The sequence below is a fragment of the Sparus aurata genome, chromosome 1 (genome assembly GCF_900880675.1).
Source record: "Sparus aurata chromosome 1, fSpaAur1.1, whole genome shotgun sequence".
NCBI lineage: Eukaryota > Metazoa > Chordata > Actinopteri > Spariformes > Sparidae > Sparus > Sparus aurata.
The window spans coordinates 33495611-33520446 of NC_044187.1; the positions used below are offsets into that span (position 1 = coordinate 33495611).

Here is a 24836-nt window from a genome sequence, read left to right on the forward strand (position 1 = left end):
TTCATTTATTTATTAATCTTATGAAAGAATTGTTTTCACACTTAAGTTTTACTACTTTTCTGTAAGTAAAGGATCTGAGTACTTCTTCCACCTCGCCATGTATTACACAAAACAGTACCATTAGTGATATGCCAGTTATACTGTATGGTGCTATTCATATACATTACGAAGAGTTTACAGGGGGATATAGAATTCTGTCCATAAAGTGTTATAGACTGAATACAGACTGTATCTAAGTGCATAGAATGAAGATGTCCACCCTCTGCTGCTGCTGATGCCATACTGCAGGCATATACAGTACACTCAAATATCCTGGGACTGCTGAACAGTTGCAGTTCATATTGTTACCACAGAGGGGCACTGTTTCCACGCAAATATGACCAGAGATGTGAGATACAAATCTTCCGACTTCTGAGTTAGAAAGCTTTAATGTTTATGTGCTCATGAGCAGGAACAGAACAGGGCAGCCTGGCAGCACAGTGGGTTTGTGACCTGACTGTTGTGACCTGAGCCCTTCTGTGCAGAGTTTGCGTGTTCTGCCCGAGCCTGCCTGGGTTCACTCCAGATGCCCCAGCTTCCTCCCTCAGGCTAAAGCCATCCAAGTAAGGGTGATTGGTCACTCTAAATCGTCAGTAGGTGTGAATGTGAATGGGTGTTTGTCCCTATATATGATAAACTGGCGGCTTGTCCGGGGCTTAGCCTATCCCGCTGCTCGCCCCTATGTCAGCTGGGATCTGTTCCAGCCCTCCAGCGACCTTGCAAAGGATGAAGGAGGTGAATGGATGGATGGATGGATGGATGGATGCCTAAGAACAACTAAATCAGTTTGAGTTTTTTAATGGAAAGTAATAATGATAATAATGATAATATATATATATATATATATATATATATATATATATATTATTTTTTTTACAAAAATAAAAACATTTACTAAGAAAATGTGTTATAATTAGTTTCTACTTCTATTAAATCATGTACATGATATGTGTTTACAGTACTACCTGTACCATGGTGAACTGATTAGATCTGAACTTTAAATTAAGCCATATTGATACAAACCCCCAATACACACATCACAGCCACGACTGTGTAGAAGCAGGTTGCCACTGTTTATCAGCTCTCGTCTGTCTTTGTGGAGTGTGTCTTCTCCCTTCTGTCAAAACAGATGTTTGTGAACTTGAGCTGTGTGACACGGGGGAATTGATGTATCCACCGTCTATTTATAACACATAGAGCAGGTGTGCCGATACACAGAGGCAAAGTGATTGGCTGGGATCCTCATAGGACTCGCTGCTTGTGTAAACACACACACACACACACAAACACACACACACACTACAGGAAACATTCTAGCATCTGTCCTATGAAAACATGCATGCACAGAAACACAGGTTGAACCAACATAGGAAATCTTTTTTTACAGTGTAGGTGCATACATGCATGGCCATATGTACACAAGACAAAAGCGTTCCCATGCATGTATACATTCAGACAGTAAGAGATTTACAGGCCGCTGCTGGCTCCCACACAGATATCCAAACAACAATCGTTTTCATCCGAGCAACTCAAAGACATTTCCAAGTGTTGTCAAATAATGAGGCAGACATGTTCTTCACACTATCTACCTCTCCCCTGAGTGTTGAGCAGATCCACACCCACAACCAGATCCCCTGCAGCACTTCACTCAAATGCTCCACAGACAGCCTCAGACATCACGTTAACAATTACCTGTGACTATAACGTATGCCTCCAACGGTGAGGTCAAAGTGACTGAGATGAAGCAGGCAGGTGGTGGTAATGGTAATGTAACTGAGTCAGAAGACATTGTACCCACTGTATTTCAATAGGAAAGAAAAATGAAGAGCGTTTCATGGGCATCGAGGATGGGAGGAAGATAATGTAGCTTTGTGTGCAAATATTTTTTTATTGTGGTCATGTGCGTCTATCACCAGTGAGACTGAAAGCACTGCTGCAACTTTGAAACAGAAGAAGACCTGCTTTTACAGCAACAGAACTACAAAATAATTTCTTCAAAAAATAACAATTTAGACAGCTGAGGGGGTGTTATAAATTGGCACCTCTGGAAACAACTGGATAGACCAACAACTGATCAGGGCAACAAAACATGTGACATAGTTCCGAGCTAGTTAACGTGATAGCATAACATGCATGAGGGCCGCGGCAGAGATGAAATGTCAGCCTGTTAGCTCCGACTGAATCGTTTAGGGAAACAAGCTAGCTACCACTAACATTGATACAGAGAGCAGCCTGAATAATGCAGCTTCTTATGTTCTGCGCTTGTTATGATGATGCCAAATCAGCACTACAGCTAATGGCAAGCTAGCTTCTGCCTGCGGTAACCTTGGATGCATCCGGCTGAAAGTCCCCAAACCTTGAAACGAAGTTAAGATCTAATTTGAGTGAAGAACCAGGAACTATAGGTACTTTTTTTCTGGCCTCTGATTTGCTCAGAAAGAGATTTTGGTGCACTGCTTAGCCTTAAAGCAACATTATGTAGAAATCAGCATTTGGCATTTAAAGCATTTAAACTGGGCTCATTACATCATAACAATGTTATGTCTTGAAAATCTGAATCTTGAGGTCAACGCGTATGTAATGCTGACATTCTTGTCTAGTTTTGACAAAAACTGATAACCCAGATGCAAAAACACCCAGATTGTTCAACTTCCGATTGGTATGTTGTATGTTCTGTGGGCCAGTGGTGGCCAAGTTTGAACAAATGCCCAGCTCTACTTTTTAATGTGATACTTTGTGTTGAGTAACAACTAAATGGTTTTGTAGAATGGGGTGGAGACGATTACCACATCCTGACCCGGCTACATAAATAACTCGTCTTTCTTGATCTTTTTGCCTGTTTTAGCACCGTTCTGTCTTTCTCCTCTCTCTATTAATCAAGAGAGACCTTCTCTCTTTTGTTTGGGTTTCAGTTCCTTCTTTTCTATTTCACTTAAAAGCTTCCTTGGTTGTTGTGTGGGTTTCCTTCAGTTAAACCAGTAGATCAACCTCAGTCCCTTTATCAATACGTACATTAGCCAGTGGACATATAAAATCCAGAAGTGTGTATTTGGACAACTATAACCTACATTGTTCAGTATTAACAAATGACATCACTGGTCACAAGTACAGTTGAAAAAAGTCATTTATGATAATATCCGCTGGGTTCTTTCTCTCTCTCACTTAAAGGTCCAATTTATCAGAATTCCCAACTCGTCAAATACTGAGACATTTATGACGGAGGCCAACCCTGACCTACAATCCCAAAGTGTCAGTATTTATGACTGAGACCAAAAAAATCTAATCAAATCATCTCTCAAACTGGACCTTAAAGTACGCATTCAAATGTTTGGGCAGTTGAATTTGTGCTGTTAGTGTGTAAGTAATTTCGACATTTTTGTGACATACATTCAGACACAGGAGTTGTTTCTGGAAATACTTTACTGGCAGGTTTTATAACGTGTGTGTCACAAAAAGCAAAAACCCAAAACCGGATGATGAAAGTTTTACAGATGTATTAGTAATTCAATTTGAGAATATAAGAAAAAAGTAAAATCATGGCTTCAGATAAAAAGCTGAACTATCATCTATCACCAGTCATTATCATCTGCAGGCAAAGCATCCATAACAAACTTAAGGCTCCATGTCTCATTGTATTCCACATCAACAGCTGGCCTCAACCTGACTGACTGACTGACTGACTGACTGACTGGTTCGGCACACTGCTCACCAGTTTCTCCATGAAGAATCCAATTTCTAGTGTGAAGAAAGCCAGAGAGGGACTCATAGAGGTGGGTATGTACTCTTGACAGTGCCAGCCACCAAGACTTGGTGCACACTGACTGTGTAGGAAAAGAGGAAGGTGCCATAATTTAACATGCAGCTCTCCATCACATTCCCTCTGTGAATATCAAATGAGCACTGGTCAAGTAGTCGTCCTCCTCATGAATACTGAATGTAAACTGGATAATCATATGGATGGTTACGGGTCCAGATTCCGCGGTCTAAGAAAACCGAGACAGTTTTATAAAACAGGAAGCTCACATTGTGGTCTGACTGCAGCTGATTTCTATCAGGTTTAATGGTATCGATTGTGCACAACTTCCTTTTAAAAAGCAAAGTTGGTGGCACGTTCTTTATAAGTAGATGGTGTACTATAGACATGTGAGTCTGCCTTGTGTTTTTGCAGATTAAATCAATCATAGTCTTACAGCTCTCAACTATTTGGCCCTCTTCCCACAGTCCAAACACATGCAAGTCAAGTGAACTAGTACATTTTTCTCTTCTTGTCAGCGTTGTAAGGATCCAAATGTCATCCTTGAGTAAAAGTAAAGACCTCATGTTCAATTATTACTTTGGTAAAACTGAAAGTCACTCATCTGAATAGTAATTGGATAAAAGTATGAAAGTATCTGATATTAAATTAACTTCAGTAACAAGTAGTAATTTCCTGGCAAAACATTTACTTTTAAAGGTACAAGTTAAAGTGAATAATCCATTTATTAACATCGACCAATTATCATATCTGCTATTAAGCATTTTTTTGTGATTGTCATGTTAAATTGCTGAATGCTGATCAAATTCTTCATATGAAAATGTGCTACTTTGACGTGTTGCAGCACGTAATCTGTGTTATCAAAAAATGTTGTGGAGGTATCAAGTAACAGAAAATGGAAATGGTACAGAAAAAAGTACCTCAGTGTAGTACTTGAGCGAATTCAATCTGTTACATTCCATCACTGTTTATTGTAACATCCACTGCATGCTCTGATAGACTCCAGCCTCCTTTTAGTACGCTAAACTACTGATAAACTTGTTCCTAAGTTGCCGCTGAATATTGATTATGAATCCCTCTCAGTCGATCCATCAGTGAGAATGTAAATAGCATTATTCCAATAACCAGGAAACAACACATCAACAATGTCTTGGCTAAAGTAAATCTATAATGTGTAGAAGTTAAGAAGAAGTACTGAGCCATAGGTCACTTAAACACTGATGTCGCATTCACATACTTCTCTTTTACTAGTTTACCAACATTTTATTTGTGACTATGGCACGCTGTTCTGTCAGAGACTGGGCAGAAATGTGATACTGCGGCCTCACAAACCTGTTGCACAACTGACAAGCTGTTGCAACAACACTGTTATCAACACAGTATATCTGTGGTAGTTCACAGATTTCAGTAGTGTGGCGAGCTGGTCCCATGGTCTACAGGCTGATTAAACCTGACAAGCTAATAACTGACAGGAGATATATCCTCCACACAAAATACTGCATTTACATTATTTGATTTATTTTGAAAATATCATAATCGTGCTACGATAATATAACAGAGACCTTATCCTCTGATTATGACTTCTGAATTAGTTAATTATCTAACTATGAGAAAAGATCTTACAAGATCAGTTATCTCATAGTTGTGAGACCTCCTCTGAAATCAGTGACCTAATCAGTAAAGGTGCTGTTGTAGTTGTGATGATACACAACGTTTTGGACCAACACTAATCTGTAACTAATCAAGTTAATGGCCTGAAGGACAAAAGAAGGTATCAAAGTAAATGAAATCCAGTTGTGTCATCATGGTTCTGTCATCTCAATCCATATTTAGCTTAACTTTTCATCTCATCATCATATGAGGTTTTATGTAAGTAAAATATATCACATACCATAAAATTAAACTACCATTCTTCAATCTTTATCTCCTAACCAGAAGTCCAATGTTTCAATGGAGTTTCGAACCTTCCTGGTTAGAGGCCTACTGACCCATCAGTACTAAATACCACCAACCAGGGGGAACACCGAATCAGTTGTCCCAGACACCAAGTCATGAGAGGCCCTAAAAAGGGCCCAAAAGACCCGTCTAACCTTAAGACAATATGCTGTGAGGCCTTTGGAGATTATTTGTCCTGTGCACAGGCAAATCAGCAACCTTGGACATCACTACACTACTACATGAGTATTCAGTACTCATGGGTCGAACCACACCCATACTTAAACTCGGCCTTCATTTTGATCTCAACTGCAGAGTGAAGATTTGGGACTGAATTTGACATGGTTTTGATGCTTTTACACTGACAAAATCTGTTCACAGAGTGCACTGCCCATCATAAATTCATGCATCATGCATTTCATGACACAGGTTATATCCGTAGTGCACACATGTATGAGTACATATATGTATTCATTATGTCTTTGTGTGGAATACGTCATGTCTACAGTTCTCCACACGTCTACTACATGTCCCTTATAGCGCTGCACCAAAACAGTGTTTTTAATGCCTTTCAACTCAAGGACAGCACACTGCACACACTTAATCCATCTTGCTACCGTGTACAATGACCACAGCATTGATGACCAGCTTAATCACACACACACACACACACACACACAAACACACGTAGACACTGTAAACATGGACTGTAAACACGTTGTTGGGTTGCATGGTGCACACACATGGGTGGGTTAAATAGGTTGGAAGGGTTTACATTATTTGAACCCAGCTGTTGATTCATTTATTTTCTTTTTGCTTCGAACTTTCTGAAAGTTTCTCTTCTCTTGGTCAGAGGTCCACATGACACACAGTGGGCAGGCTAACTCATTCCATGTGGTGCCTGTTTCACTGTAAAAGTACAATCCTAGATGTGGAGGGGGACTCTACTCTAGCTAGCTAACTTTAACAATGGCTGTCCAGTAAGCTCCTACATGTAGCCATGTCTATCCAAGCATCATCTATAGGGCATCTGAGCATGCTGTGGTGTGGTCATGCTACATTGACGTAGGGGTGATGTAATCCCAGGCGGAAATAGTTGGTGTCTTTCTCTACTTTCAGAAGCACAGTGAGGTAACAATGTTGTGGTAAAACCGTGTTAAATTCAATTCAGTGCATGCACATTATTTTAAATAGTTTTGACTTCAAATAGGCATCTGCGAGCTTGCGTTAGGAAATGCAGTCGAAAGCTAATTTAGCTAGCATTAATAATTAACAGACAACCCTTCACTTCTGATATGAGATTTCTTATGACTTTCTGAATGCATTGGCTGCTCACAGGAACGTAGCAGCTAACAACGAGGATTACTGCTAATGCTAACTGCTAATTACTAACTGCTTGTGTGAAATGTGAAAAGCTTGGTTTTTCTTTCCACAACAGTTCTCTGCCTAAGAATGCCATGAATTATTAAGATCCATAGATCCATAATACAGTAGGCTACATGTTCAAATACAGTTTTTCTATTATTAAACTAAATGTCTTCATATGGTGGCGTGACAAGGCCCTCAACATTTATTTACTCTTTGTCTTGATTTAAGCAGTTTTTCTCTTGAAAATCCCTTCAATGGGGTTTCTCTTCCTTTATTTCAAGTTTCCATTCCTCACTCTCTCACCCATTTTCTGACCCCTGTGGTTGTCACATGCACTTCATTTAGACACAACCTCATCATGATAAGGTCTTTTGAAATTATTCTTGTTTAGTGAAATGTTTTATATAGTTTTACAGAGCTATCAGTTACAATGGGTAAAGGTTATATCTGTGCGTTCTCCCAGCATGAATCTCTCCCCTCTTCACCTTCACAGTTTAAATTGTAGTTGCAGAGCAACTACAGTGAAAAATACTTCAAGTGATCTAAAGAAAAGTAAAATGTTGTTATTCAACATAATATTTAAACTGGTTTATATTTTTAACAAACTTGGATAGTTGGTCTATGTGTGCTTATACATTTATGAGAATGTATTTCAGTCTTACACATAAACCACGATTTTACACGATATTTTTATTATACATAAAATCAGACAGACACCTGTGTTGTCTTTGTCGATGCTTTATTAGCAAGAAAGAAGCAGAAGAAAAGGAGGATTAACACCATTAACATATATTTGGATTACATTTGAAAAATGGAGGATACATGTGATTATATTTGAAAAACAAAAAGCACACTGTGAAAGTCAAAGTTCAAAAGATGCTATTAGCTACATTCAAGATCATCATCAAATCGAATCCTTATGGGCACTTTATCTCATATCACCAGCTGACCTTAGCCTGACTGACTGACTGACTGACTTACTGACTGGTTCAGCACCCTGATCAACAGTTTCTCCAAGGAGGACACCATTTCTGGTATAGAAGACCTTAGCCAAAGAGGGACTCATAGGGGTGGGTATGTACTCTTGACATTGCTCACCGCTGAGACTTGGTGCGCACTCTACTGTGTAGGAGAAAAACAAGGTGCCATGATTTAACATGCAGCTGTCCCTCACTGTTCCTTGACGCAGTTTAAATGAACACTCACCAAGAACATCACTGTCCCAGTAAGAATCCTCATCATAAACACTGAACTTAAGTTTGTTCGCCATGTTAATTTTGATCGGTCCAAATTCAAATGTCTGTGGCCATCTAGGATTGTCATTGTCACTTATGATATCAGTGCGCTTACTCTGACCATCGTATGTCACCTGAACTGAACCATCAGTTTCAGTCCACTCATCACCGTACAGGTTCTTTGCATAAAGCTTGAAGACCTTCAGTGTAGCCAGACCTTTCCCAGCAGGACAGCAGTTAGACGCAATATTCTGATTGCTGTTGCAAACACAGGCACAAGGGTCTCTTGTTTGGGATCTGTGCCCAATCTGACAGGTCTCTGAGCATTTTTTCAACACAGCATTTTTCTTGATGTACTTCTCTACCTCTTGCTTCAGTCCAGCCTGAGCAGGATGACCACCTGGCAGAATGGTGTGCAGGGGGTTAAGGTTGTATTGCACCACATCAGGAGTGGTTTTCAGAGAGTTGAGCCAGCTGTTATAGACGGAGGGGTTTGATTGCCCATCAAAAAGGATATCGGCACCGTTAATATTTCCGCCAGTGACCTCTGTGTAACGCTCATTAAATGCACTGCTGAAACTTTGGCCTGAGGCTAACTTCTTCTTCTCTTTCTGACAGTGTTCAACCATGGCCTTAACACTCGCAGTACTTGCAAAGCTCGCTGAGGCCTCGACTGACAAACAGTCACCGACTTCTGTCTCGGACAGTCCGTTCATGCTCGCCTGACAGGTCTTGACAGAAGTAATTGCTTTTATTTCTCCTCCTAGAGTCACTTGCGTGATGAAATGTGTACCATATGTGTCGATCAGACTGCGATATGATTGTGCGGTGTTAGTTGCATATGAAGGAAGGGAGTCCACAGCTGATACAAACTCATGACTCAGTGGGGGTTTTGTTGCCAGTCTGTAGCTGTGAAGCACATGAAGTATACAAATTAGTTAAAGTCTATCACCGTCTCATTTTAGTCAATTGTCACTGTTTATGCTCTCTTAAGCTAATTTGTTGTCGTTTTATAAAATAAAGCATTTCTCACTGAAGTGATCAAATACATTCAGAGTTATTTATGAAAAGACGACAGATATCCGTCCACATACTCACCGGTAGAAGTTACAGTAGACAGAATGACGAAAGAAGGCGTAGCGGTCTCCTTTTGACTTTTGCATGCCAAAGAGAGCGTCTCTGGAGTGGGAACCTCCCAAACCAACTCCAAGAGTGACAGAGGGGTCAACAGGGATTTCAAGGCCAAGTTTCCAATTATTGGACACGGACGATGTGGAATCATTGACAAGAGTTTCGACCGAGTCGTAGTTTACACTGGAGACCTTTAAACTGCACTTGGGGAAGCTTCTCCAGTCCACCACAGCAACTGGGACCTTCTGTTTCTCTCCATTCATGTAGGTATTTCCATACAGCCTGCAGGTGCCATCGTCACGTTTCCAGGTTTCAGTGTCGATGACATAGGCACCTTTCCGCTCCATTGTGACGATGTCGAAGCCTTCTCCACCCAGATTGTAACCAGGGACAAACTGAGCTTTTTCACACTGCTCTGGTGTACCAGTGACGTTTACACTGGAGGACAGACACGGAGGACTCCATGACCAACACAGGAGCATGAGATGCCACAGTTTTACCATCTGTATGAAAGGGTTAAACAATGACAGATTTATAAAATGGTGTTGACAGGATCACATAAACAATGCAAACTTTGAATTTAAAATATCAACATAAATTGGATAGCACTAAGCTTATTTAAAAAAATGTAAGGTAAATGATTAGTCAAAAGGAACTATTAGTTTCAGATAGATAACTCAGGCGTCTTACCGTGACTGCCGACAGCAAACTCTGCTCAGTAGCTTGCAGTATCTGACCCATGATATAGTCTTGCTCAGGAGGTGGAGTTTGCACCTTTGATTCTCACACATTTATATCTAACCAGTAAGCCACTATATTAAACTTTCTGTAAAATGAAGTGACGTTTGTACTTCCTTCACACCCAGTTACATAGAAGATGAGACTTAAATAGCCACAAGAGAAAACTGGCGTTTTGCGTTAACAGCAAGTGAAAAATTACAGTGGCCACATCTGCATTACAAATGTTAAAATATTTCACTTTATTGTGAATAAGATAAGATAATCCTTTATTACTTGGTCAGATGGAAAATTCAGGTTATACAGCAGCCAATGGAGAGGACTGGTTCAGAGATAGATAAACTTACAATATAAAATATAAGTTTTACATGTACTTGTAATCCTTTCAAGTACATCATGGCAGTCTTTATTTCCAGTGATTTCTACAACTCTTTTTCTGTGATGGAATGAGTACAACACAAACTACTTTGTCACAAAAAGTTTTCATGAAGTTTGGTTCAATAATGAATTCATTATAGGTCCTCTGAAAATCTAACCAAATCTGCTGGTTCAAAAATATATATACAGTCATTTCATTTAATGTGATTATAGAAAGTTGTGTGAAAAGAATTCTCTTCATAGCATGGCCTCTTAACTTCTGAGTGATTCTGATTAAAAACAGCCGATTGCTTTTCTTGGCCCAAGAAATGGGCTTGTTTGATACACATTAGACTCAGCCACAAACACTACTATTAGTAAATCTTAGGAGCTCAGCATTGATCTGAAAGATCACATTAGTTATTGGAACAAGTTAGGAAAGTCAATTGGAGCCATATTAAAGCAGTTACAGGTCTCAAGATCAACTGTACAAACAACTGTTTTAGTATAACGTGAATGGTGCCGTTGTGTCACTGCAACTATCAGGAAGAAAACACAAACTATTATCTGCTGAGAGAAAAACTGGTCAGGATGGTCGAGAGTCAACCAAAAAAACACCAAAAGGCAAGTCTGCAACGAATTAAAAGCTGCTGGAAGACAGGTGTGAGTCACAGTCGTGGTTTTTGCATTAGCATGGGCTGAGAGGCTGCCGTGCAAGAAGGAAGCCTGGCTCCAGACACGGCGCTTTAAAGCTCGACTACAGTTTGCTGCTGATCACATGGATAAAGAAAAAACCCTCTGGAGGAAAACGCTGTGTTCAGTTGACACAAAAATTCAGTTGTTAGGCCGCAATGAGCAGCGATATGTTTGGAGGAGAGAAGGTGAGGCCTGAAACTCTAAGAACACCATCTCTACTATCAAACATGATGCTGGTAGTATTATGCTGTGGGGCTGTTTTACTCCCAATGGATCTGTCGCTCTAAAGAATGCAAATTGAATAATGAAAAAGGAGAATTATCCCCAAAGTCTTCAGGAAAAGACTGGAGGATTTGGACTTCAGTCGTTGGGAGTTCCACTGCCACAACAACAGACAAAGAGAGGAGGACAATACATGGGTCAAATACACATGAGGCTGATCAGGGACAGATGAAACTATTCAGGACAATCCCATGGGAGGGAAAACAAGTCAAAGGGCAGGAAGTGACGCAACATGACACATGAGGAGGATGAACTTTACAAAATAAAACAGGAAACTAACTAACCCAAAACCTCAAAGCATAACACACATAGGTCAGACCACTGTGTTATACTCAGTGTTGGGAAGATTACTTTGGAAATGTAATTGGTTACAATTACAAGTTACCCTGTTGAAAATGTAATAGTAGTGTAACTATTTCAATTACTTTCTCAAAGTAATGTAACTAATTACATTTGATTACATTTTGATTACTTTTCTTAATTTAGAATTTTCACATTTTAAGACCTATAGTGTGATAAACCTTTCAGTTCAAAGGTTGAACCATATATTATGAGTCTGACCTGAGTCGGCCTGTACTGAAGGAGGCTCACTTCCTCACTAAATGGAGCGACAACGGGCTGATTTCAGCCAAGAGGAGCAGGTTGTTTTAATGGAGAGAGTATGAGCGATATAAAAAGCCTGATCACAGCCTGAAGCAACAGTGTTGCTGCAAATATGACAAGAGGAGGCTGATTATAATTTCTGACAGCTCTACACTGAGCTGCTTTTAAATATGAAGCTTTAGAGCAACAACAACTGTTGTTTTAAACTGTGTTTTAGATTGTTTTCATATATTTCACTGATCGCAATTATAAAATGCCAGTGTGTGTTTTATTGAAAGCGAGGCTGGTGTGCATATGAAAATAGGTTACAGTGGGTTTTTTAGGTGCTGTAGCTACAAGCAAATCTCATGTTGTCTCTGTACAAAGACCTTTTTAAATGTGAGAAAACAGAGAAGACCTACTCAAGATTTACTGCGTTTGGGCAACACATAACAGGCGAAACTATTCATTTATTCATGGCCACATTAAGTTACATTATCTGTCCTGCTGCGAGCGCACAACTTCTTTCAGTGGTGACTGACTGTATATAAAGTAAACAGGCTACAGCCTAATAAATGACCTCCTGACGCGAGTCGGATCATCAGCTGAGCAGCGTATCCCCTCAGCTGAACATCTGTAGAGACGCTCAGAGAGAAAGTAACCAGCAGCAGGTCAGCGCGATCTCTCCCTCCTACAAATGCTCCGTTCTGATCCAGCTCCACTGGACTTTCAAAGGAAAGGTGACGCCAGCTGTAAATGAGTTAAATAGTGAAACAGCGGCGCTTTTAGAGCCGATTTTATGATTAAACTCTGAACAGAACCTGGTCGGGACCAGGTTATGAGCTAAGCATAAGTTACCATGGTGATCTAGCCGGGTTAACAGAGAGCCACCTTTGGAATACAGGGAAGCCTGGCTTCTGTCTGTATGAAGTGTTTTCTGTGTTTCCAGCACAGGAACATCTTGTGCGCCGCCGACACTGTTGCTGCTGAGTCTGACTGCCGCCGTACGGTTTGTAGGTTGAGTCGAATGGCACATGACCAGAGAGAGCCAATCACAAGCGTCAGTTTTGGAAGGAGGATATTGATATGAAAAAAACTAAAAACAAACATGAATCCAGGAGGGGCGAAAAACTATTTCATAAATCCGAGCTTTTGCTGTGATTTTTCAGATGTAACTTAAGTTGTAATCATTGAAATTTCCAAAAGCAACTGTAATTTAATTACATATTTTCTCCCAGTAATGTAACGGATTACAATTACGTACATTTTGTTATTAAATTACGTAACGTCGTTACATGTAATTCGTTACTCCCCAACACTGGTTATACTATATGTATATATCGCTGCACAGATACAGCTGATAATGACAACAGAAGATAAGGAGTTTGCTGATTCCAGTAGAAAAAGTAGCAGTTGTGAGTCAGTGTTCTTCACAATGGCAGACATTGTGAAGAACACTGACTCACAACTGCTACTTTTTCTACTCGCAAGTGAATGTTGTTGCTATCACACCATCGCAGTGATTCAGTGAGTCTGGAATGGCCAGAACATTTTTTGCCGAACATTATGATGTCACAGTGAAGTTGACCTTTGACCTTTTGGATATTAAATGACATCCCTTTATCGTGACCATACGTCCTCTTTTACCCGGACATGTCCTCTTTTGGGGGGCTGTCCGGCCTGTCCGGGGGGAGTTTATAAAATCCTTCAAATGTCAGGGGTTTTAAGTTTGTGTAGCGTGCACTTTATCTTCGCATCACAGACCATTGTATTTACCATACACGTTCAGTGGTTCATTTGGAAACACACTCTGAGAGGCGGAGTTCCACGCCGAACCCCGGGAAGTGTATTCATTCACTATAAAATAGTGCAGCGCATCAGTGCTCTCTGCTGCTCTGCCCCTCCGCTCAGTTCTAAGCAAAGCCACTGACGCGACGCACGCATGCACTGTCTGTCGGTGAGCAAAAGAAAGGCAGACCAGGGAGACGAGGAAGGCCAAGAAGACTGAAGAAAAATTAACGTTAAACAATACGCTACCTCTCTTTTTCTTTTTGTTCTGTGTTGAGGCATTATTTATATATTTTGCATTAGCCATAATAAGAGACATTATTTTGAGGAATGGGCTAACTAAACATTGAAAAACAGGCTACCTGTCATTTTTTCTTTTTGTTTACCGGTAATTAACGTGTTTTGAGGCATAATTTATATTCTTACATAATTGACACGAGAGAGGTTATTTTGAAGAATGTACTACCTCAGTTTTTCTAAGATTTGTTAGACTAGAAGAGAGATGTTGTATTGTATTTTCTTAAAAATCTGAATACTTATACAGAACTATTACAGACCATATTTGTATGTGACTGATAATTTTGTTGAGGAGAAATGCTTTAGATAAATGAATATATTGTTTATGAACGCAACTTTGTGTGAGTATTTTATAGTATCTCCAAGAGGCCTGGTTAAGTGTCTTTTTGGGAATTCAGAATATGCGTTTAACTGAGTTAGAAGCGCGTAAAAAACACTCGACCCGACCCGAAAAACCCTCAAAATTTGGCGCGCGCACGCACAACTCCACCCCGCATATTTGTGTCCTCTTTTTGGGGATTCAGAATATGGTCACCCTACTTAATCCATCCTGCTATCATGTACAGTGACAACAGCACTGATGACCAGCTTAATCTCACACACACACGCACACAAACACACGTAGACACTGTAAACATGGACTGTAAACACGTTGTTGGGTCGCATGGTGCACACACATGGGTGGGTTAAATGGGTTGTAAGGGTTTACATTATTTGAACCCAGCTGTTGATTCATTTATTTTCTTTTTGCTTCTTTTCTTTGTGGTGCCTGTTTCACTGTAAAAGTACAATCTGAGATGTGGAGGGGGACTTATATTCTGTGACATTTATTAACCAGCTAACTAGCTAGCTTTATTTATTTAATAGGCTCTAGCTAGCTAACTTTAACAATGGCTGTCCAGTAAGCTCCTACATGTAGCCATGACTATCCAAGCATCATCTATAGGGCATCTGAGCATGCTGTGGTGTGACGTCATTGACGTAGGGGTGATGTAATCCCAGGCGGAAATAGTTGGTGTCTTTCTCTACTTTTTTCGGTCACACCGGACCACACCAGAGAGAGGCAGCGGGCGGGCTGTCAGCAACACCTCACCCAACCCTTCGGAAGCACAATGAGGTGACGATGTTGTGGTCAAACCGTGTTAAATTCAATTCAGTGCATGCACATTATTTCAAATGGTTTTGACTTCCTACTTTAAAGTGCAGATACCATCAAATTGGCATCTGCGAGCTTGCGTTAGGAAACCGAGTAGAAAGCTGATTTAGCTAGCAAAAAGACAACCCTGCACTTCTGATATGAGATTTCTTATGACTTTCTGACTGCATTAGCTGCTCACAGGAACGTAGCAGCTAACAACGAGGATTACTGCTAATGCTAACGGCTAAATACTAACTGCTTGTGTGAAATGTGAAAAGCTTGGTTTTTCTTTCCACAACAGTTCTCTGCCTAAGAATGCCATGAATCATTAAGATATATGGTATGGTGGCGTGACAAGGCCCTCAACATTTATTTACTCTTTGTCTTGATGTAAGCAGTTTTTCTCATGTTTCAGCCCTGCTCTTTACCCTCTCCCTTCAACGGGGTTTCTCTTCCTTTATTTGAAGTTTCCATTCCTCACTCTCTCACCCATTTTTTGACCCCTGTGGTTGTCACATGCACTTCATTTAGACACAACCTTATCATGATAAGGTGCTAACTAAAATACTTGTTTTATTGCTTTACACTGCATATAGAGATCAGTTTTCATCCTTAATGTAAGAATCTCTTCAGTAAATGACCCCAGGATACAATGTTTGGACTGGGTCTTACTTGTTGTGAATGAAGAGAAGGTCTTTTGAAATTATTCTTGTTTAGTGAAATGTTTTATATAGTTTTACAGAGCTATCAGTTACAATGGGTAAAGGTTATATCTGTGCGTTCTCCCAGCATGAATCTCTCCCCTCTTCACCTTCACAGTTTAAATTGTAGTTGCAGAGCAACTACAGTGAAAAATACTTCAAGTGATCTAAAGAAAAGTAAAATGTTGTTATTTAACGTGATATTTAATCTGGTTTATATTTTTAACAAACTTGGATAGTTGGTCTATGTGTGCTTATACATTTATAAGTATGTATTTCAGTCTTACACATAAACCACGATTTTACACGATATTTTTATTATACATAAAATCAGACAGACACCTGTGTTGTCTTTGTCGATGCTTTATTAGCAAGAAAGAAGCAGAAGAAAAGGAGGATTAACACCATTAACACATATTTGGATTACATTTGAAAAATTGAGGATACATGTGATTATATTTGAAAAACAAAAAGCACACTATGAAAGTCAAAGTTCAAAAGATGCTATTAGCTACATTCAAGATCATCATCAAATCGAATCCTTATGGGCACTTTATCTCATATCACCAGCTGACCTTAGCCTGACTGACTGACTGACTTACTGACTAGTTCAGCACCCTGATCAACAGTTTCTCCAAGGAGGACACCATTTCTGGTATAGAAGACCTTAGCCAAAGAGGGACTCATAGGGGTGGGTATGTACTCTTGACATTGCTCACCACCGAGACTTGGTGCGCACTCTACTGTGTAGGAGAAAAACAAGGTGCCATGATTTAACATGCAGCTGTCCCTCACTGTTCCTTGACGCAGTTTAAATGAACACTCACCAAGAACATCACTGTCCCAGTAAGAATCCTCATCATAAACACTGAACTTAAGTTTGTTCGCCATGTTAATTTTGATCGGTCCAAATTCAAATGTCTGTGGCCATCTAGGATTGTCATTGTTACTTATGATATCAGTGCGCTTACACTGACGATCGTATGTCACCTGAACTGAAGCATCAGTCTGACTCCACTTATCACCGTACAGGTTCTTTGCATAAAGCTTGAAGACCTTCAGTGTAGCCAGACCTTTCCCAGCAGGACAGCAGTTAGACGCAATATTCTGATTGCTGTTGCAAACACAGGCACAAGGGTCTCTTGTTTGGGATCTGTGCCCAATCTGACAGGTCTCTGAGCATTTTTTCAACACAGCATTTTTCTTGATGTACTTCTCTACCTCTTGCTTCAGTCCAGCCTGAGCAGGATGACCACCTGGCAGAATGGTGTGCAGGGGGTTAAGGTTGTATTGCACCACATCAGGAGTGGTTTTCAGAGAGTTGAGCCAGCTGTTATAGACGGAGGGGTTTGATTGCCCATCAAAGAGGATATCGGCACCGTTAATATTTCCGCCAGTGACCTCTGTGTAACGCTCATTAAATGCACTGCTGAAACTTTGGCCTGAGGCTAACTTCTTCTTCTCTTTCTGACAGTGTTCGACCATGGCCTTAACACTCGCAGTACTTGCAAAGCTCGCTGAGGCCTCGACTGACAAACAGTCACCGACTTCTGTCTCGGACAGTCCGTTCATGCTCGCCTGACAGGTCTTGACAGAAGTGATTGCTTTTATTTCTCCTCCTAGAGTCACTTGCGTGATGAAATGTGTACCATATGTGTCGATCAGACTGCGATATGATTGTGCGGTGTTAGTTGCATAAGAAGGAAGGGAGTCCACAGCTGATACAAACTCATGACTCAGTGGGGGTTTTGTTGCCAGTCTGTAGCTGTGAAGCACATGAAGTATACAAATTAGTTAAAGTCTATCACTGTCTCATTTTAGTCAACTGTCACTGTTTATGCTCTCTTAAGCTAATTTGTTGTCGTTTTATAAAATAAAGCATTTCTCACTGAAGTGATCAAATACATTCAGAGTTATTTATGAAAAGACGACAGATATCCATCCACATACTCACCGGTAGAAGTTACAGTAGACAGAATGACGAAAGAAGGCGTAGCGGTCTCCTTTTGACTTTTGCATGCCAAAGAGAGCGTCTCTGGAGTGGGAACCTCCCAAACCAACTCCAAGAGTGACAGAGGGGTCAACAGGGATTTCAAGGCCAAGTTTCCAATTATTGGACACGGACGATGTGGAATCATTGACAAGAGTTTCGACCGAGTCGTAGTTTACACTGGAGACCTTTAAACTGCACTTGGGGAAGCTTCTCCAGTCCACCACAGCAACTGGGACCTTCTGTTTCTCTCCATTCATGTAGGTATTTCCATACAGCCTGCAGGTGCCATCGTCACGTTTCCAGGTTTCAGTGTCGATGACATAGGCACCTTTCCGCTCCATTGTGACGATGTCGAAGCCTTCTCCACCCAGATTGTAACCAGGGACAAACTGAGCTTTTTCACACTGCTCTGGTGTACCAGTGACGTTTACACTGGAGGACAGACACGGAGGACTCCATGACCAACACAGGAGCATGAGATGCCACAGTTTTACCATCTGTATGAAAGGGTTAAACAATGACAGATTTATAAAATGGTGTTGACAGGATCACATAAACAATGCAAACTTTGAATTTAAAATATCAACATAAATTGGATAGCACTAAGCTTATTTAAAAAAATGTAAGGTAAATGATTAGTCAAAAGGAACTATTAGTTTCAGATAGATAACTCAGGGGTCTTACCGTGACTGCCGACAGCAAACTCTGCTCAGTAGCTTACAGTATCTGACCCATGATATAGTCTTGCTCAGGAGGTGGAGTTTGCATCTTTGATTCTCACACATTTATATCTAACCAGTAAGCCACTATATTAAACTTTCTGTAAAATGAAGCGACGTTTGTACTTCCTTCACACCCAGTTACATAGAAGATGAGACTTAAATAGCCACAAGAGAAAACTGGCGTTTTGCATCAACAGCAAGTGAAAAATTACAGTGGCCACATCTGCATTACAAATGTTAAAATATTTCACTTTATTGTGAATAAGATAAGATAATCCTTTATTACTTGGTCAGATGGAAAATTCAGGTTATACAGCAGCCAATGGAGAGGACTGGTTCAGAGATAGATAAACTTACAATATAAAATATAAGTTTTACATGTACTTGTAATCCTTTCAAGAACATCATTTCCAGTGATTTCTACAAATCTTTTTCTGTGATGGAATGAGTGCAACACAAACTACTTTGTCACAAAAAGTTTTCATGAAGTTTGGTTCAATAATGAATTCATTATAGGTCTTCTGAAAATCTAACCAAATCTGCTGGTTCAAAAATATATATACAGTCATTTCATTTAATGTGATTATAGAAAGTTGTGTGAAAAGAATTCTCTTCATAGCATGGCATCTTAACTTCTGAGTGATTCTGATTAAAAACAGCCGATTGCTTTTCTTGGCCCAAGAAATGGGCTTGTTTGATACACATTAGACTCAGCCACAAACACTACTATTAGTAAATCTTAGGAGCTCAGCATTGATCTGAAAGATCACATTAGTTATTGGAACAAGTTAGGAAAGTCAATTGGAGCCATATTAAAGCAGTTACAGGTCTCAAGATCAACTGTACAAACAACTGTTTTAGTATAACGTGAATGGTGCCGTTGTGTCACTGCAACTATCAGGAAGAAAACACAAACTATTATCTGCTGAGAGAAAAACTGGTCAGGATGGTCGAGAGTCAACCAAAAAAACACCAAAAGGCAAGTCTGCAACGAATTAAAAGCTGCTGGAAGACAGGTGTGAGTCACAGTCGTGGTTTTTGCATTAGCATGGGCTGAGAGGCTGCCGTGCAAGAAGGAAGCCCTGGCTCCAGACACGGCGCTTTAAAGCTCGACTACAGTTTGCTGCTGATCACATGGATAAAGAAAAAACCCTCTGGAGGAAAACGCTGTGTTCAGTTGACACAAAATTCAGTTGTTAGGCCGCAATGAGCAGCGATTTGTTTGGAGGAGAGAAGGTGAGGCCTGAAACTCTAAGAACACCATCTCTACTATCAAACATGATGCTGGTAGTATTATGCTGTGGGGCTGTTTTACTCCCAATGGATCTGTCGCTCTCAAGAATGTAAATGGAATAATGAAAAAGGAGAATTATCCCCAAAGTCTTCAGGAAAACCTAAAATCATCAATTAGAGGATTTGGACTTCAGTCGTTTGGAGTTCCACGGCCACAACAACAGACAAAGAGAGGAGGACATTACATGGGTCAAATACACATGAGGCTGATCAGGGACAGATGAAACTATTCAGGACAATCCCATGGGAGGGAAAACAAGTCAAAGTGCAGGAAGTGACGCAACATGACACATGAGGAGGACGAACATTACAAAATAAAACAGGAAATTAACTAACCCAAAACCTCAAAGCATCACACACAGAGGTCAGACCACTGTGTTATACTATATGTATCGCTGCACATTACAGATACAGCTGATAATGACAACAGAAGATAAGGAGTTTGCTGACTCACAACTGCTACTTTTTCTACTTGCAAGTGAATGTTGTTGCTATCACACCATTGCAGTGATTCAGTGAGTCTGGAATGGCCAGAACATTTTTTGCAGAACATTATGATGTCACAGTGAAGTTGACCTTTGACCTTTTGGATATTAAATGACATCCCTCTATCATTCTTCTCTATTAGACATTTGTGAATGATATATGAATTGTTGAGTTAGGGTCAAAATGTGTTTTGTGAAGCCACAGTGACCTTTTCTTTTTTTTCTGACCAAACTCTATTCAGGTCATTCTTGAGCCCCAGTGGACATTGTGCCAGATTTGAAGAAATCCTGTCAATTCCCCCCTTCTAAGATACCACGTTCACATGAATGAGATGGGCAGGGAGACACACTGTACAGATGGATAGACAGCCCAAAAACATAATGAGAGGGGTAATCCAGGCTATCTTTGATCCTGTCTTTTATCCTTCTATCTGCCATATCAGAACTCATCGGCTGTCGTCTGATACATCTGCTGACTAGTTTATCAAGATGACTCCACCACTGACTCCAGGCTGTCCAGTTCCAGTCCAAACATAGCGCCGGCCCACTCTACCAGTTTGTCAAATCCTTTGTCAAACCCCTGCACACCTCCATGAGGACCGGAGGAGGTCTTGTACCTCAAGACTGCAGGAGCCTGTTGCTCACACTGAACAATCTGAGTCTCATCGGGAAGAAGAGTGTGTGCTGTTCCTTCCCAGAGGCAGAGAGGTTGTTGTTGGCCTGTCTGACATACCACAGAATGTGGGTGGCCAGTGAGTTAGCAGTTACAGTTGCATTGCCAGAGGCTTTTTCCCTTATAACGCAGAAGTACAAACCCTAATTCCAATGAAGTTGGAAAAGAGCTGGGACAGGTGCACTTTTACCACTGTGGGAGGGATCAAAGGTCACAAGCATTCAATGTTGTTTTCTGGCCTTGCAGCTTACATGCAGCGATTTCTCCAGATTCTCTGAATCTTTTGATGATATTATGATGAAATCCCCAAATTTCTTGCAATTGTACGTTGAGAAACGTTGTTCTAAAACTGTAAGACTATTTGCTCACACAGTTGTTCACAAAGTGGTGAACCTCGCCCCATCCTTGCTTGTGAACGACTGAGCCTTTCAGGGATGCTCCTTTTATACCCAATCATGGCACTCACCTGTTTCTAATTAACCTGTTCACCGGTGGAATGTTCCAAACAGGTGTTTTTTAAGCATTCCCCAACTTTCCCAGTCTTTTGTTGCGCCTGTCCCAGCTATTGTGGAACATGTTGCAGGCCTCCAATTCAAATGAGTGAATATCTGCACAAAAACAGTAAAGTTTATCAGTTTGAACATTAAATATGTTGTCTTTGTAGTGTATTCAATTGAATTTAAGTTTAAAAGGATTTGCAAATCATTGTTTTCTGTTTTTATTTACGTTTTACACAATGTCCCAACTTCATTGGAATTGGGGTTTGTATATATATAAATATATATATATATATATATATATACATATACATATATATATATATATATATATATATATATATATATATATATATATATACATATATATGTATATATATATATACATATGTATATATATAAATATATATATATATATATATATAGATATATATATATATATATATATATATATATATATATATATATATATATATATATATATATATATATATATAAATCCACTATGATTTAGTGCAAAGTAACAAAACATGAGGGTTTTAAGTTCTTGAACATGCAGTGGAAACAGGGATTGTGAATAAATAACGAAACAGTCATCTCCAGAGACGAGACTTCCTGTGTCACACAGTAGAAACGTGCTCTTTGCAAGTTTGCAGTTGCATTCCATTTTAAAATACTACTTACCAATCTGTGAATGTATACACTGTATAAAGTGTATAATAAACAAGGTCAAAAAAAATCAGCACATAAGAAAAATGTGATATGCGTAAGCTGAGTATATGCGTTAGTTGTGACCCTTCAGCAGAAGATGATGTGAGAAGCATACACGTTCTTTTTGTTTTTTCACTGTGTATTGTGCTCCATCACAGCAACAGTGGTGCCCTGCTCCCTAGCCACAAGCACCAAAATGTCACACCTTGGGCCCTTGTTCAGTTTTGTTCATCTGACGTATTTCTCACTGTGTCTTATGTGGTCGAGCTCATTTACTTGAATGAGGAACCTTGTTTTGCAGTGCATCTGTTGTAGTTAGCACTCAACATTGTTAAAAGACACTGTTAACTTTACTTAAAGGACATGTTAACTAAAGGGACACAGTTTCCACCCACTTCATGTTTGTAATAAGGCTCCTTTGAGCAAGAATAAAATCTGTTTCTTCTCTTCTTCCCTTCTCTCTACAGTATATAAAGTTAGCAGTTAAAGACTTTTGCACTTGTGTATAGTTTTACGACCACTCTACATGTGCCTCATTTTGATCTGTGTCATTGAAATGTGGAACTTTAGCTTAAAGTTATAAGAAAAGATGCACAAGATGTTGAATAAGACATACTTGTATTTGTATAAATAACTCATTGCTTTGTGAACTATAAAAAACTATAATGCTAAAGAACCACTGCCTTTGATGGTTTATCTAGCATGTATACTTAATATATTTGCTGTTAGAAAATCATGTTGCACCTTGGAGATGCAGCGCAGGTCTTGTTATAACACAGGTGATCGCCATTCCAGTTAATATGTCACTTCAAAAAGACATGTTACACCAGTGATGATTTACATGCAGTACTGGGTGAAACTACGTTTGCATTTTTTTATTATGGCACAGAGTAATATAATTAAAGATCAAATATAGTGGAGTAACTGTTAATACACTGGTTGAACAAATGGCTCACTGAGACACAGTTCTTACAGAATTTAGAGTAAAAATCACAATTGTGAATTTAGAGCAGTGACAGTCATCTCAAGATCTGAACACACGACTTCCGCTCTCACATGATGGAAGCGTGCTCCCTGTCAGTGCTGCAAGTTTGCAGATGCATCACACCATAAAGCACACCAGCACAGTCCCTATAGATGTGTGAAATTATCACAAAATATGGTTTTGCAAAGTTTTTCACAAGCAAGTTTTCATCAAGTTGGATTTAATCATATTATGTTCATAATATTGTAATTGAATTAGATTGTACAGTGTGCCCTAAGTAGATGTACAGTACTAGTTCATAGCAAACCTGATAAAACATGAGAAGCAAGATGTCGCACATCTGGTCTTTTCTCATCTGACATGTTTCACAGTTTGTCTCATGTGGTCGACCTCTTTCACTGGAATGAGGAAGTTTAATTTTCCTGTAAATGCTTAGTAAATACATCATTATTATATTTAGACATTTATTTTGTGTGATTTAGACAGTCTGAAATTATTCAAACAATTGTCATTATTTTCTAGTGGCATGTTAATTCCACTTAGAGCATTTTTTTTTTATAGAAAAACCTTTTAAGTAAAAGTTCTGTATTTTTGTTGTTGTTCTTATTAACGCTTAATGAAAAATGAAATAAGACAGAGAATAATTAGTCGTCTGAACTAGAGTAATTGTAAATGTTCATTTCTTCATTTCAGTACTGCTCTGAGTATAATTTAGAGGGTCAGTCTAACCTAACAATAACATCTTGCTCTTATCCCTTTGATGTTTGATATATTCATTGTGGGTCACTTCTGCCAAATAAATGTACAGTTATGAAAAAGGGGAAGTATGAGGGGAAACCAAAACCTTAATAACATCCAGGCAGCAGTATAATGCCATAGTTGTTAGTGTCTGTGAATGGATACTGTATACAGTCTGACAGTAAGACTAGAGTAGCCATCAAAGGCTGAACTGAAATTACAGTTTTGTGTAAATGTCATCTGAAGAACTTTGTGCCCACTATGACTACAGTTTATGTTACAGATGCAGCAGTAAGGTCCTGTCTCTCCACCTGCACAAAAGGCACCGGGCAACAAAGCTGTTAGTTAGTTAGGGAACCCTGTCTGAGCATGCTGAGTTTGTGCAATCTGAGTGAAAACGTCAATTCACTATGGTGTAAAATTGTTATATGTAATGTAAAAATCCTGTAAAAGACTAAATTACAGTCACTCACTCATCACCAACTACTTTTGCTCATTAACTAAGGCAGACTGAAGGACACCGACTCGCTTGCTCAACGTTGAAAAAAAGCACATCCACTTCTTCCTCTGCATCTGTGTTCATAACATGAATACGCTCACCCTCTGCTGCTGCTTCATCTGTACTACAGCCAGCCTTCCCTCTCAACTCAAATCTTCTGGGATCTCCAAAAAGTTGCAATTCATATTGTGACCACAGA

The 24836-nt window shown here is 39.7% G+C and overlaps 2 protein-coding genes across 2 annotated transcripts; both read right to left on the reverse strand.

Moving 5' to 3' along the window:
- Positions 1 to 7818: 7818 nt before the first annotated feature.
- On the reverse strand, positions 7819 to 10177 carry LOC115571835 (perforin-1-like). The gene is made up of 3 exons (XM_030401497.1): positions 10153 to 10177; positions 9430 to 9965; positions 7819 to 9240 (listed from the first exon to the last, which is right to left on the reverse strand). Exons 2-3 carry the CDS (start codon positions 9963 to 9965, stop codon positions 8025 to 8027), a joined length of 1752 nt encoding a protein of 583 aa, XP_030257357.1. The 5' UTR covers positions 10153 to 10177; the 3' UTR covers positions 7819 to 8024.
- Positions 10178 to 16388: 6211 nt separating this feature from the next.
- LOC115571435 (perforin-1-like) lies at positions 16389 to 18743 on the reverse strand. Its single transcript, XM_030400887.1, has 3 exons — positions 18719 to 18743; positions 17996 to 18531; positions 16389 to 17806 (listed from the first exon to the last, which is right to left on the reverse strand). The coding sequence occupies exons 2-3, from the start codon at positions 18529 to 18531 to the stop codon at positions 16618 to 16620; spliced, it is 1725 nt and encodes a 574-aa protein (XP_030256747.1). The 5' UTR covers positions 18719 to 18743; the 3' UTR covers positions 16389 to 16617.
- Between the last annotated feature and the right edge of the window lie 6093 nt (positions 18744 to 24836).